At 42.8% G+C, this 15,233-nt stretch overlaps 2 protein-coding genes across 3 annotated transcripts; both read right to left on the reverse strand.

Annotated features, from left to right (window-relative positions):
• Window positions 1-1,129: 1,129 nt before the first annotated feature.
• LOC125205609 (glyceraldehyde-3-phosphate dehydrogenase B, chloroplastic-like) lies at window positions 1,130-3,503 on the reverse strand. 2 transcript variants are annotated; one of them, XM_048104688.1, is made up of 9 exons: window positions 3,348-3,503; window positions 3,140-3,253; window positions 2,834-2,995; window positions 2,591-2,758; window positions 2,362-2,522; window positions 2,232-2,293; window positions 2,090-2,139; window positions 1,588-1,994; window positions 1,130-1,460 (listed from the first exon to the last, which is right to left on the reverse strand). In XM_048104688.1, exons 1-9 carry the CDS (start codon window positions 3,444-3,446, stop codon window positions 1,325-1,327), a joined length of 1,359 nt encoding a protein of 452 aa, XP_047960645.1. In that variant the 5' UTR covers window positions 3,447-3,503; the 3' UTR covers window positions 1,130-1,324. The 2 variants fall into 2 exon arrangements, with proteins under 2 accessions (XP_047960645.1, XP_047960721.1); XM_048104764.1 differs by having other exon boundaries at window positions 3,140-3,250; window positions 3,348-3,461.
• A 456-nt stretch (window positions 3,504-3,959) lies between these two features.
• Window positions 3,960-5,862, reverse strand: LOC125201554. Its single transcript, XM_048099718.1, has 5 exons — window positions 5,712-5,862; window positions 5,054-5,153; window positions 4,750-4,846; window positions 4,558-4,644; window positions 3,960-4,275 (listed from the first exon to the last, which is right to left on the reverse strand). The coding sequence occupies exons 1-5, from the start codon at window positions 5,770-5,772 to the stop codon at window positions 4,135-4,137; spliced, it is 486 nt and encodes a 161-aa protein (XP_047955675.1). The 5' UTR covers window positions 5,773-5,862; the 3' UTR covers window positions 3,960-4,134.
• Between the last annotated feature and the right edge of the window lie 9,371 nt (window positions 5,863-15,233).

Genomic DNA, 15,233 nt, shown 5'->3' on the forward strand with positions numbered 1-15,233 from the left:
TTATGTGCTTTATACAATAAAATATTACTAGGAACATTATGATAAAAAAATAATTATCCAGTCTTTTTTAAAAAAAAATGATTTAATCGCTGAATTTAATTATAAATTGTTTATTCGCAATTTAAAAGACACATCGTTCGGGAATTAATGGAAAATTAATTATTAATAAATTAATTGCATTTTGTGAAGGATCTGGTTGAACGAATATGTAACTGAATTAGATAGGAGTAATTCAAAGACATGAAAAATTGGGGAAAGGAAAAAAATCAAATCAAATTCAACTGTAATGTACACATAATAACTGGGCGAAAAGATTCACAAATTTGTAGGATATGCAATAGAAATCACTCAATATTCTTTATTTATGTGAAGATATTATGCGATCATTGCAATTACTTAGAAAATTATATCGAATGATGTGAAATCAAATTTCTAGTATGACAAACAAATACATATAATACACCCAACAATAGTATTAACATGATTTTGGCACTGATTTAACAACATCAACAATATAACAAAATACAATAAAACATAGTAGAATTAAAATTTGGTTAAATCCAAGAAGGGAAGAACTTAGTATCATCATCTTGGTCCCTAAATTTCTTGGCATTTCCATATTTAGCACAAGCAAAGACACAATCTTTCTTGCACTCACCATCGGTGAAGATTTTTGTTTGGGTGCAGTCAAAATAGCACTCCCCCATGCAATGGGCGCTTCCGCTCTTCTCCGACGCCTCGGCCACCGCCGCCGCCGCCACAAGAGTCACCAACATGGCGGCGATCACACCGTTTCTTGCCATAGTTTTTATAGTGAACGTGTTTGTGTAAAAGTGTGCTTATGCAATAATAATATTATTATAGGCTTATCAAATTTTAAGTGTAATTTTGATGAGTATATATATAGGCTAAGAGGCCTACAATTTGAAGAGACGCATCGTTTTGGATTAGTGGGAAAATATTAATTTTATTGCATTTATAGACTTTTAAATGTTTTTTTGTAATTATGGACAATTAGTAACCAACGGCTTTTGTTTATAAAATGAAAACCGTAATATTCTATTTATTTCAAAAATGTACTTAACGGTTGAGTTGTTATCCACAAAATGTAACTGCATAGATGCATGAATTAAACAAAAAAAATACAAATATTCTTTTTTTAGGTTAAAAACTATGAAACCAAGTTTTTTTCGTTTGGAGCCAATACTTTTAAATTCTTTACAATCAAAAATCAACATCCCATTTATGACATGATTATTGAATTTTGAGTGGTGTGATAATATATAACAGAAAAATGGAAGAAAAAATTAATGGATCAAGAAACCTAAGCTTCATAGACCTTGCATTCCTCCTCTGCAGGGTTGGTCTTGCAATAGTCCTCCAATGGATCTCCACTCCCTTGTGTCGAAGCTCCGGGCCATTTTGCCGCCACCAAATGGGCCAAATCGACCACTCTTTGGCTGCAAAAAGTCGGTAAATATTATCATGTGACACTCGCTAAAATACCTTATGTGAGCATCATCCGTAACTTAAAAAAAAAAAAAAGGCTCTAAGGACTCATTGGAGTCCGAGAGCAAGAATACGTACCTGTATCCCCACTCGTTATCGTACCACGCCACGACCTTCACCATGTCGTCGCCCATCACCATGGTCAGCGAGGAGTCGATGGTGGAGGAGACGTCGCTGCAGCGGAAGTCGACGGATACGAGGGGGACGTCGCACACAGCCAATACGCCATCCAGCGGTCCGTCAGCTGCTTTCCTGAATGCAGCATTGACATCCTCCGCCGACATCCCCTTCTTCGCGGTGTTCACGACGAGGTCCACGACTGAGACGTTGGGCGTCGGCACACGGAGGGCGATGCCGTTCAGCTTGCCCTTCAGCTGAGGCAGGACTAGCGACACGGCCTTGGCTGCACCGGTGCTCGTTGGCACGATGTTCAACGCTGCAGCTCTCGCTCTCCTCAAGTCGCGGTGCGAAGCATCTAGAAGCCTCTACAGGATTCATACACAACAGAGCCTAAGCACTCTTTTTTTTTTTTACAGCAAATTGAACACAACATACGCAGACAAGAACATATAACTCATACCTGATCACCAGTGTAGGAGTGTGTAGTTGTCATAGTTCCCTTAACAATGCCTGCAAATTGAAACAAAATTCACTACTTTTTGAATCAATCAACGAAAATAGCTCGGTTTTTGTATATTTCTCCTGCGAATGTCCGATCTTACCAAATTCTTCATCTAATATCTTCACAAAAGGAGCCAAACAGTTGGTGGTGCAAGAAGCATTGCTGTAAACACGCAACAAAACACGTGTTACATAAGATTCTTACAAGGATCAGTAGAGATCTAACCGGACCTTATGATGTTAGCGACTTCATGGGAGTAGTCTTGTTCGTTGACACCAACGACGTAGGTTGGAATGTCGGCCCCTTTAGCCGGAGCAGTGATGATAACCTTCTTGGCTCCGGCTTGAATGTGCTTGCCCGCTCCCGGACCATCCACAAAAACACCGGTCCCCTGCGTTCAAGATTTCTCAGTGTAATCTTGACAACCATAAACATTGGATTTTGAGCAGAGATATATACCTCAATGACAATGTCAATGCCAAGTTCAGCCCAAGGAAGCTTGAGAGGGTCCCTGTTGGCGACAACCTTGATGGGCTTCCCGTCTACACTGATGGTCTCGTTGTCGACTATCTTGACATCTGCTTTGAAGGTGCCAAGCATGGAGTCGTACTTGAGCAAGTGGGAGGCCTAATGTTGAAATGGAAATCAGTAATTCAGTTGAATATCAAAGGTTGGATATTTTAGTGAGTGTCGTAGACTTACGTTCTTGACACCGCCACTGTCGTTCACGACCACCACCTCAAGTGGTGAGTCCTTCCGGCCATGCCAGCAGCGGAGGAAGTTCCTCCCAATGCGTCCGAAACCATTTATCGCGACCTTCAATTTGGCAACGGTCTCTCCCTTAACGGGCGTGGATCCTGCAGTCTAATATTGCACGAGAAATTTGTTATTCATTACATCCACCTTCTTAACATGGATGAATCTTAAAACACATACAAAACCTTTATTTTTATAACAAAATTCATATGAGTATCAAAAATAGGTTGGTAAGCATAAATCAATCTGTACCATTGGAGTGAGCTGCGCAGCCACTGCATCGAAGAAAGAAGCCTCCCTAGCATTCTTGGCGAACGTCACACATCCACTCGACCTAAGGCCGGAGAATTCAGCCATCTCGAGCTTCTAAAGACATACACAGTAACAACCAAAGCAGAGCACATGAAACTGCAGTCGATACACACACGACGAGAGATGCAAGAAAAGGAAGGAAACTCACCTTAGAGAAACATTGAGCAGGAAAAGAGTGACCAGTTTTCGATGTAAGCCTCGTGCTCGTTGGGATTCTTGAAGATGCTAATGCTGCATGGGAAGCCATGGCTGCAACTGACACTACAGGAAAAAATTTCAAGATATATGTAATATATAGCTTTAATATATGTAAATAAATTATCTTTTTTCCTTTTTTTGGAAGAATTATTGGCTATGATTGATTTTTTAGTGAGTGGTGAAGATGATGTTTGAGGATTGATATCAGATAGGATCAAGCTTGTTTCTCCACCATCAGATTTTGCACCACAAGATTGATCACTCCATTTTTATTTCATTTTCATTTTACTATTCTTATCTTATAAATTTTTCATTCATATTGAATGTACATGACAAACATTCATTTTCTAGAGTCAACTATTTTTGTTTTTATTTTATCTATGGCAATACAATCAACTGCACGAAACAAATATTTTGATGTGAGCAAACAATAATATTTGCATACCAATGCATAATTATATGTACTGTAACTCTTAAGGCCTTCTGAATAATACTACAAAAACTAGAATTTAATCATTTTTTCATGAATTCAGAAATCCTGCAAATGAAAAAATGCAACATATGAAGAAAAGAAGAAATACAAGTTATTATTTGAACAATCTCAGCATTCACAGAATTCGTAGCTTTTCATTTCGAACTAAAACTGAAGCATGAACAAACAAGTGTATATCCCAAAACGATGGGCTAATAATGCAACAAGCGCATAGGTGGTCCGATTCCAAGATGACTGACATGGTTTAGACAAGAGCTTCTATGTCCTCCTCTACATTCAAAGCTTCCTCAGTAGGGGGTTCTTCTTCTGTCTTCAATTGAGTCGACACATTATCTATAGCCGAGTTGAGTTGTTCGATCTTCTCAGCTAGTTTCTTGCGTTGTTTCTGTGGATAAAGTTATATCAAGGAAAGAGTCATAAAGTGACAAAGAATTTAGATAGACTACCAACTATGTTCCGATCATTAGTACCTAAAGTGTTGTGATAACTTATAGATTACGTATAATGTGCTTTCTGCCGAGACCAGGGCAACGCCTATTTGTGTTTATTTCTATTAATTTTTCCTGAATTAATGAGTTGAATATAGATTATTAACTAACTCCGCTACCATTATGACCACAAATTTTGCACTTATAATTCATATTCTCCAAACTAAAGAGCTACATACCTCCAAAGCCTTCTCTTCGTCGTAGAGGAATTTGGGCAGCTTTTTCATCAAATCCTTCTTCTCAGTACCAGTTAAAGCTTTGCTGATCTGTGAGCTCGAAAAAAAAAGACCAGTCGAATGTCAGCTACACCACTTTCAAAAAATCACGTATTGACGAATTGGATTGTTATTGATTGATCATATCAGTCGTACCTGAGGTGCATAGACACAACCAAGTGTTCCAACGAGTAATCCCCCTAGAACAAATCCACTTATAAAGGCACCTCCGTTGCTTGGTCTTCCACCGTCACTACATCAAATACAAAATCCCAACTACGCTTTAAGATAGCCTCTTTTAACACACTTAAAGTCCTGATATAGAGAATTGAGGAAGATACTTAAAGAGTCTCATATTGAATCTCGATTACATGGTTAAACAGTACCATTATTATCTATCACATTTTCATTTATCTTGATAAGAAACTATAAAGAAAACAATCAAATGTGAAGACAATACTTGTAACTGGCTTGGACAGTGAGTGCTTTACTCAGGCTTCTTGATTTCCTGAAGGCCAACTTGGGGGACCCTAAACCATCTGCTGATTTCAGATACGAACCTAACGAAACGAACCAAATTAGGACATACATCATGAACATACAGTGACGTGTATGACAACGTGCTACAGCTCGTCTCCATGCCAAATAAAGCTAAGATTTCACTTTTAAAGAATACATATATACTCCTACAAGAGTCAGAATACTAGTAGTATTGTCTAACCACTAACACTAAGCAAGCTTAGACTAGAATCATGGAATCGAAGCAACATTCTTACAAAATCGAGCTAAGATTCTATATACTATAAGAAAATTCCCTAAGTTTGGCAGTAGTGGCATCATAAAACAGCTGTTACTATCTAAGAAACCTAAAAAATGAATAAATCAAGAGCAGTTTCTTTGCCAGCAACATTATTCAAAATCCCCAAATTTATCAAGCACTTGTATTATATCTTCAAAGCTAAAAAAATCATATTTCCAGAAAACTAGATAAAGCATAATGAAGAAACAATACAGCTTACACAAATTATTAGACAGTTGAAGAATGAAATAAATCAGAAGATCCATGTATAGTTCGAATGCAAAATGATAAACATACAAAAAAAGAGAGATAATTTTACCAGACGAGAAATGGAGAAGAGGGCGTTCCGAAATGACAACAGAATTGGATAAAGCTGACATTTTTGGTGAGAATTCAGCAACAAAGTGTGTGTAAATTAATCTCAGATTGAGAGTGTTGTGTGTGAATTTATTTTCTCGAAGTTTCAGCTCCTTGTTTCTGAATGTCGATGATATCGAAGACGACCCTTTTCCACATGGCATATATATAGTACTACTAGTATTTAAGAAATTCTAAATATTTTTTTGACACAACTATCGAAATATTTCTTATTTACAAAATCAACTAGGAGTAACAAATTTGAAAATTCAGAAAGTAATATTGGCACTCAATTTTCAATTTTGTTGTGCTGTAGTATTTGAATAAGCTCGTGCGCCTTACAAGTATTATTGTATGCTCAATTAGATTCTATTATCAACATTTTAATTCACTATTCTGACTATAAAATTTGTAGTACAGTAGTACTACTTTTGTTATAGTATATTGTATTCGAAAATATCAAATCGAAATATACGAAACAGACAAAGTATAGAATTCCAAATATTGGCCCAAAATGCATGTAGATCTACTTATGTTAGAATTATTTGGGCCCAAGTCAACACAAACTAGATTACATCGAGCCCAGACTACAAAATTTTAGATTAGGGATGCTGAATTTAGAGCAAACACCATTTTAGTTATGTACATTTATAAGAAAATGTATACTTACAAAACACCATTATCAATGATGGTGGACAATTTAATTAGTAAGACGATCTCCCTCCAATCAATAAATCAGAAGTTTGAATCATTTCAATAGATAAGAAGCCATTATTATCCTCTTACGAATACTTTAGAATTATTGAAGTACGTGCGTTAATGCATTATTAATAGTTATATGTATATTAGGTTTTTGTACATTTTTTATATTTTAATAAATCCTTTTACTTTTTTTTAAGGATTCAATGAATATTCTTGACTTTTCTGTTATTTGATAATATTAATATTTAATAATTTTCATGATAAATTGTACTACTATTAGTTAAAAATGATTTTTTTAAAAATATTGAATCAACTGCTGAAAATCGAAGGTAGAAGAAAAATTATAGTACTGCATTTACAATACAATAATTAAAGTAAAGCAAAATCTATGAATTAAGCAGAGCTTTCTAATTCCAATGTATTATCAAAGTAAAACCAGGTGCAAAGTAATTTACTTTGCCATGGTTACAGTCAACGCGTACCAGACTACCAACTTTGGCCCTAAGCCGCCCCAGCCACCTTTGGATTCCAACTTTGACGAACACCTTGTTTGGGAGATGGTCAGATTTCTCCGACCTTGCTCCGGGCTGTCGGCTCTCGCATGCACAAATTTCACCAGGCGAGGGTGATTCCTTGCCGTTGGTTAAAGTAGTGTATCCATCTTCCGCCACAGCTGAGACCTGGTCGGAGTCGGCCGGTGGCTCCTAGTCGCTAGCCACCAATTTTGCAGGAAGACCGAGCCAGCCCTCGTGATCCGGTGCGGCAGCCTTTGGCAGGCTCGTCAGTCAAAGCGGGCGCTAGACAACAAGGACGACAGAGATGTGCCAGCCTGCATGTGATCCGCTTTGTCTCGACGTGCCAGTCAACGCCAGCTCGGGATTCGAAAGGCACGAGAGTGCAGGGAGGCGGGGACCACATCTGCCCCAGTCGCCGCGCCAAGAAAGGGATGGGCAGTGTGGGCACGCGCCTAATCCTAGTCAAGCGAGTGGCAGACCGCGTGGCTTTTCCGTCCCGAGTTGGCATGCTTGACCCGATCATGATGCGGAAATGGCTTGGTCAATGCTCCAACAAACCAAGGGTCCTTCGACCACTTGAATGTACCACCTACTCCCTCGGTGTATACACGGTCATATGGACTGGGCCATGTGTTAGACGACACCCCTTGCCCGAGGTCGACAAAAATGCTTCCCTACACACACCGCGGCGATGTTTAAGGTCCACTCGTGGGATTCCCCGTCAAGAGTACCACCCGCAGCCAACTTGCTTGGTTTTGCTCAAGTTTAGAGTTAGGGCATGATCCAACTCCGATATGGAGTGTTTTGTAATAACTAGACTAGATGTTAGGCTAGTCGACCATGGGCTTGTCCATGGCTTTTCCCGCACCTAGATTCCATGTATAGGATTAGGTGTGTGCGGACCCAACCGTGAGGCCCCTGCCCTCATGTGACTTCTTGTATCCCCATCTCCTCGCATTTTAATTTTACCTATTGAAACACCAAAAAAAAAAGAAACTCTAAACCAAGATCAGGGTGGGACATCTCACGGCCGCAAACCAAGGAAGAAGAGTTCTTCTCGAACTCGGTCGAAATCAGCTTCACGACCGCCTCCGAACAGTGGGGAGGTAGGGTTAGATGAGAATGCCGATAAGGTGTCATGATCATCGACACTTGGAATGTAAGGGGTTTGCAGCAGCCCTCTAAACATGCTGTGCTCGCCGACTTCATTAGGAAAAATGGAGACGACGTGATGGGGGTACTTGAGACCAAAATGGAACCAGACAATCTCAAGTTTTTCTTACGCAACTACGTTCCCGATTGGAAGTCCGTTAACAATTTCCATACCATTGAAAATGGGCGAATGCTCCTACCGTGGAACCCAGATAAGACAGATGTGGAAATCATCAGCGTGGAAGCACAGACCATCAATGTTAAAATCAGGTGCTTGATTTCCAATAACCTTTTCAATTTCTCCTTAGTTTATGGACAATACTCCCGAACGCAGCGCCTACCATTGTGAGACTCGTTGATCGAGTTCATTGCAGATGATCAACCAGCGCTCATGAGTGGAGATCTCAACTGTGTAATAGCGCCTGAGGAAAGGAGAGGGGAGAGAGTGGCCACAGAATATGAAATGAAAGACCCTATTGATACTTTTGCATTGCTGGGTCTGGAAGATGTACCCTATACAGGGTGCTACTTCACATGGACAAATGGTACAACGTTCAGCAAAATTGATTGGGTCCTTGCTAATGTAGCTTGGCATGACTCAGGATTCCTGGCATCCACAATCTTTAGCCCTGCTGGGGCACACTCAGACCATTCCCCAGCTATCACTTCTCTTTTTGGAGACAGAGTATCTTTCCGAAACCCTTCAAGTTCTTTAATTTCTGGACTAACCATGCAGGGTATGGCTCCTTAGTGGAGGAAAATTGGCCGGCTATCTTTACTGGCACAACCCAATATGTCCTAGCCGAGAGAGGGAAGGCCTTCAAGCAACACCTTAAGAACTTCAATTTCAAAGAGACAAGCTTGATCTCAAGTAGAGCAAAGAATGCTGCCGATGAGCTCGAGAGGCTGCAGATGCAACTAGACGCAGACACTTCCAATAGGAGACTTCAAGCAAGGATCGAAATCCTAAAATCAGAGGCAGACACTTGGGGACAATGGGAGAGGCAATTCCTTAGCCAAAAGGAAAAGCTAAAGCATTTGCTTCTCAGTGATCGCAACACCTCCTTCTTCCACTCGCTTGTCAAAAGGAATAATGCTCGCAATTACATCGCCTTTGTGTGCGGGGACAATGGCCAGGTTACTAGGGACCCGAGAGAGATCATCGACACTTTCGTGAATTACTACTCTGGCTTGTTCGGCGTTAATAAGGTGGTTGAACCAATCAGCATTGAGATACTCCAAAGCGGCTACACCCTCAGTATGGAGGAATCATGGAATCTCATTAAGATAGTTACCGATGAAGAAATCAAAGAGGCGGTCTTCAATATCGATAATGACAAGGCCCCAGGCCCCGATGGATACACAACAACTTTTTATAAGAAATCTTGGGACATTGTTGGGAAAGATGTTACCGATGCCGTTAAGGAGTTCTTCAGAAGCCGCCGATTGTTAAGAAGGTTCAACACCACACTGATATCTCTCATCCCAAAGACTTCATCAAACCCGAAAGTTGGAGACTACCGTCCAATCGCTTGCTGCAATGCGATATACAAGGTCATCACCAAAATCATCTCGAAACGGATGGCCGTCCTTCTGCCCAAACTTGTCAACCAAGCACAATCGGCGTTCATTCCTGGCCGTAGTATCATGGACAACATCTATCTGGCCCAAGAGATGCTACGAGGCTACATGGTAAAGAGGTCAACACCTCGTTGTGCAGTAAAAATCAATCTCAGGAAGACATACGATACAATCAGTTGGGAGTTTTTGAGAGACGTCATGCACGGTCTTAAGTTTCACTCGGTGTTCGTCGAATGGGTCATGGAATGCATCTCAACATCAACTTTCTCTCTCGCAATTAATGGGAGTCCACATGGGTTCTTCCCGGGCAAGAGAGGACTTAGACAAGGTGATCCCATGTCACCATACCTTTTTATCTTGTGCATTGAGTACGTCACCTCTCAAGACTTTTAGCTAGACGCACTTCCGTAGACTTCAATTTCCATGCCAAATGCGGGGCGCTAGGTATCACCCACCTAGCCTTTGCAGACGACCTGATGTTATTTTGTAGGGGAGACGTCGGATCCACGTCAATTCTGGCCAAAACAATGGAGGAATACTCACGATGTTCGGGCCTTGAGATCAATCAGGACAAATCTCAAATCTTTGTGGCTGGAGTACAGGGGATTCAACTTGTGGAGATCACAAGGATTTTTGGGTTCCCCATCGGAGAATTACCTATTAGATATCTCGGGGTGCCCTTAAACTCAATGAAGTTGAAAGCGACACACTACTCGCCTCTTGTGGACAAGATCACTTCCCTCACAAAAAAATGGACGGACAAGAATTTATCATACGCGGGGCGGACGGAGCTTATCAACTCTGTGCTACAAGGGGTTGAGTGCTATTGGCTCCAAGTTTTTCCCCTACCTGGATCGGTCATCGACCGTATCACTCGATTGGCAAGGCAGTTTCTTTGGGGATCAAAGCAAGCACCAATTGCATGGCATGACCTTTGTCTGCCTAAGGAGCAAGGCGGACTGGGTCTCCGCAACCTTAAAGAATGGAACACCACTCTCCTTTCAAAGATACTTTGGAACATCTACTCCAAGAAGGACTCACTGTGGATTAAGTGGGTACACAATGTGTACATTGGAAGAAGAGATTTCTGGGACTGGAATGCAAGGAAAAGAGACCCTCCCATTATCAAAACTATCCTTGCCACCCGGGATTGAATGCGCCAGAATTTGACAAGAGAAGAAGTGACAACATTGCTCGAGTCATGGTTCCAATCGAAGGGGTCATTAGAGGCATATGAATGGTTCCGGCCCAAGGGAGAGCGTAAATTTTGGCCAAAACATGTGTGGAAGGGGTACATCCTTCCAAAGTACTCATTCACAACCTGGCAAGCCATTAAAGGAAGACTTCCGACACGAGATAGACTTATATTCCTTGATATCGACCGCATTTGCCCCTTGTGTAATGTGGAACAAGAATCCGCCGGACATTTATTCTTCAAGTGCCAACATACAAGATGGATTTGGCATCAAGTGAAGACATGGCTAGGAATCAGACGCCCACTCACAACGATTCTGAGCGCCATAAAATGGATGGCTCGGGAAACACTTGGGTCAGAGGTCAAAAAGAGAGCCAAATGGATAGCCCTTGCTGCTATGGTAAGTCTCACATGGAGAGCTAGGAATGCACTAATTTTCGACCCAAAACCCTTCGATCCGACTCACTTGCTTTTTGAGATTAAAAGGGTAACGTATGCCACCCTATGCTCAATGTTTCCTGAAGACCTAGTTGTATGCTCCCTCGGACATTAACTTTCGATGTAATAAGATGGGTCACAAGGCTTTTGCCTTGGTTGTGTGTGTGTACGCCACTGCCAATGGCAGGATGGCTTCATATTTGCTACTGCGTGACTTTAGTGCTGTGAACGCGCATGCTAAGAAACTCTCCCTTCCCCTTCTTCTTAGGGTACTCTTTTTCCTCATGGGGATTTTTCCCAATGGATTTTGCCCCAAGAGGTTTTAACGAGGCCCGCCCCCTCTGCTAGGGGGTTCCCGTTTGTGGTTTCGGGGGTAGACCCGGACTGCCCCCACATAGGTATGCCTGTGTTCCCCTTGTAAATTTCTTCTTGGCAAGGACGCTTGTCTAAGCCCTAGGTTCTCTAGGTTTAAGCCTTTTGTTTCGTTCGCAATGTACACTGGCTTAGTAAAAGCCCTTGGGTATACCCAAGTTTCAGCTGTATTATTTTTATCCCCACCCCGGCTCGCTAGCTTGACTAGTTGGTTGTACCCCTCGGGTATACACGAGTTCTGATTGTACTTATCTTTTATTTTATTGGATTTATTTACACACCAAAAAAAAAGGAGTACCAAAGGAGTACCATTGGCTCAATGGTGATAGGAGGCGCCTAGAATCCTTATCCGTCCATGAGGTCAGTGGATCGACTCTCAATGGAGCCAACTTGTGGGGATTTTAATCCCCATGAGGTTCTGCTCATGTGTACTCGCACGCATGGGCGTCTTCCGTGCGCCTTCGGGCGTGCGTCCTTCGTGGGCCTTCGGGCTCGCATCCTTCTCGGGCCTCCGGGCTCGTGTCACTCGTGGGCCTCCGGGCCCGGTGTCTAACGGGCCTCGGCCCGGAATCATGCCTCGCGCATGTGCTTCCCGTCGGGCCTCGTGCCCTTCGGCGTCTTATCCCTTAGGCCTCCGGGCCCTAGGTATCTCTCTCCGGGCCTCCGGGCTCGGTGTCCTATCCCTTAGGACTTCTCATCGTACACGGACACGTGCAGGTACGGGCCCACCATACAACGTGGCGGGTGAGGAGTTTCTAAGGACGGTTCCGCGATAGTCGAAACATGGCTCCCAAAAAAATTCCTACGACACGGACACGTGGTGGTACGGGCCCACCATAGAAAGCTGCCGACTAGGGTTTCTGGGGTAAGGGGCCCCTTTGGGGTGGTCCTGTGCGACTATAAATATTGTTTACCCATACTTTAGTTTACCAAAGGAGCACCATTGACTCAATGGTGATAGGAGGCGCCTAGAATCCTTATCCGTCCATGAGGTCAGTGGATCGACTCTCAGTGGAGCCAACTTATGGGGATTTTAATCCCCACGAGGTTCTGCTCATGTGTGCTCGCGCGCATGGGCGTCTACCGTGCGCCTTCGGGCGTGTGTCCTTCATGGGCCTTCGGGCTCGCGTCCTTCTCGGGCCTCCGGGCTCGTGTCACTAGTGGGCCTCCGGGCTCGCATCCTTCGGGCCCGTCCACCCCTTGGGCCTCCGGGCCCTCGGTGTCTCTCGGGGTCTCCGAGCTCTTAGTAGTGGGGTTTGAGAATTTCTCTCACTAGAATTTTTAGAGAGAAAAATTCTAGCGCCTCACTCTCGCGAACTGCCTTCTTTCTTCGATTTTCACATTGTAAACCGTTTAATCCTTCCCAAACCCCATAGAATCCTTACGCTGTACATTATTTAATCCAATAAACTAGTTTGTTGGATTAAAATCTACAAATCCGAGAGGTTTTTGGAGTTTGACCGGAAATGGAGTCGGCGGTGTTTGGAGTGTTTACCCATTTTCAAACTCCTAATCATTACTAATCCACTCTTGCATGCTTCGTTGACATCATATATTGATTGAAGAGGTGGATTTTTTCTTATTCAACGGTTGTTTCAAGAGTTGACGGAGGAAGAACTTTACTTTTCCGGCGAGTCCAACCAGCCTCTGGCCGTTGGTGGTTTTCCGGTGACTGAGGGGGTCCTCCCTGGCCTCTGCGTTGCGTGGCGGCGGAGCTAAACTGCGAAGACCATCGAAGATGACCGTTTAGCTAAGACCATCGAAGACGACCATCGAATCCCAATTTGGGAGGGCTGCTCGGTCTCTATTTCGATAAGTTTTCTGTTATCCCTTGTTTGATTTTGGTGTTTAGTCCTAATCTTAATCTTGGAAGCATTAGATTGATTTCTCGAGCTTTTCATTAGGTTGGTTATTTGCTGAAATTTGTCTAAGAGTGTGGTGATTAGTTTGGTGTTTTGCATCGTAAATCCTTAGTAGTGTTGAACCGCTTAAGTTTTGGATTGAATTATCTTGCTGCAATAATTTGCTCCAAGTTGGTGACAATTTTCTTGTGTTTATTTATTGCTTTGCCTTAATTCTTGTCTTGAAAGTGGTGTTATTTTGGGTTTGCAAGTTCTGGTCTTACGTGCTGCAATCCATTTTTGGATTAGCAATTTTATTTGCAGATCGTTTAGAGTCTTACAAAAAAAAAAAAAAAAAAAAAATCTGGCGAACACCGGCGTCCTCTCTGTCGCCAGTCATCTTCTCAGGCAACTCTCCGGTACTAGCGTCAATAATCAGACCGTTCATCTCCAATTTTGAATTCAAAATTCAAATTGTTGAAGTCTTGGTAATTGTTGCCTTGGAGTTGTTTATTTTGGGAAGAGAACAAATTAATTAGGTGCTTTGGAAGAGATAATTACAATTAACAAGAAAGAGACCTTGGGAAAGAAGAGGAATTGAAGTTGGCGGTGCATAGGGAATTAAATCCCAACGGCTAATTAGAAGTCAAAGCTTAATCTTAATCTATCAGCGCCCAGTCAGCAGCATAGTCAACAGCAACGTCAACGCCCCGTCAGCTGCACATCAGCAAAGTCAGCAGCACAGTTAGCTGCACAGTCAGTAGCAATTCCAGCGCCCAGTCAGCTGCTTAGAGGTAACTACTTTCCTCGTCCATTCCCATTTTGCTTGACGTTTCCCCATGGCTTCTCAAGATCAGGGATGGAACACGGTCAAGTCTAAGAATTTGTTCAAAAAAAACAAAGAGCGGGAGTCGCACGAGATGATGAAACAACAATATGCGGACTATCTGCATACAAAGTATGACGGCTCCGACGACATCAGCGACTTTGATGATGATGTGGGGTATGTTCCCGAGACCCCACCAGATCTAGGAAATGAGCCCGAGCCCCTGGTCTCGATGAACAAGGCATAACACCGGTGACCCAAGGTTGGGGAACTTGCCTCTTAGGCAGATTCACGGGGAGATTCCCCGGAAAGGAAGCCATCAACGATCTCATAAGAAGATGGCCATGCAAAGCTACAGTCACTTTTCACCGGAAGGGTTGGCTTTGCTTCCAATTTGGATGTGAAGAAGACCGGGAGACCGTACGACAAAAGGGGCCTTTCAATATTTTTGGGATCCCACTTGTGCTCCAACCTATGCCTGAAAATTTCGACCCAAACATGGAGCCAGAGGTAAACATCCCAATATGGGTCAGGCTGGTCGATCTCCCTATGAAGCTATGGAACCTAACGGCAGTCAGTAAGATTGCGTCGTGCATTGGCACGCCCCTCACCACCGACTTCGCCACTTTGAGAAGGGAGACCCTTGATGACCGGCGAGTGCAGATTATTGTGAACACGGCTAGGCCACCGAAAACCGAAATTCATATTCAACTTCCATCTGGGATGATTGAGCAAAAGATTGAGTAAGAGTACCAAAGGAGCACCATTGGCTCAATGGTGATAGGAGGCGCCTAGAATCCTTATCCGTACATGAGGTCAGAGGATCGACTTTCAATGGAGCCAACTTGTGGGGATTTTAATC

The sequence above is a fragment of the Salvia hispanica genome, chromosome 1, assembly GCF_023119035.1.
Source record: "Salvia hispanica cultivar TCC Black 2014 chromosome 1, UniMelb_Shisp_WGS_1.0, whole genome shotgun sequence".
Classification (NCBI taxonomy): domain Eukaryota; kingdom Viridiplantae; phylum Streptophyta; class Magnoliopsida; order Lamiales; family Lamiaceae; genus Salvia; species Salvia hispanica.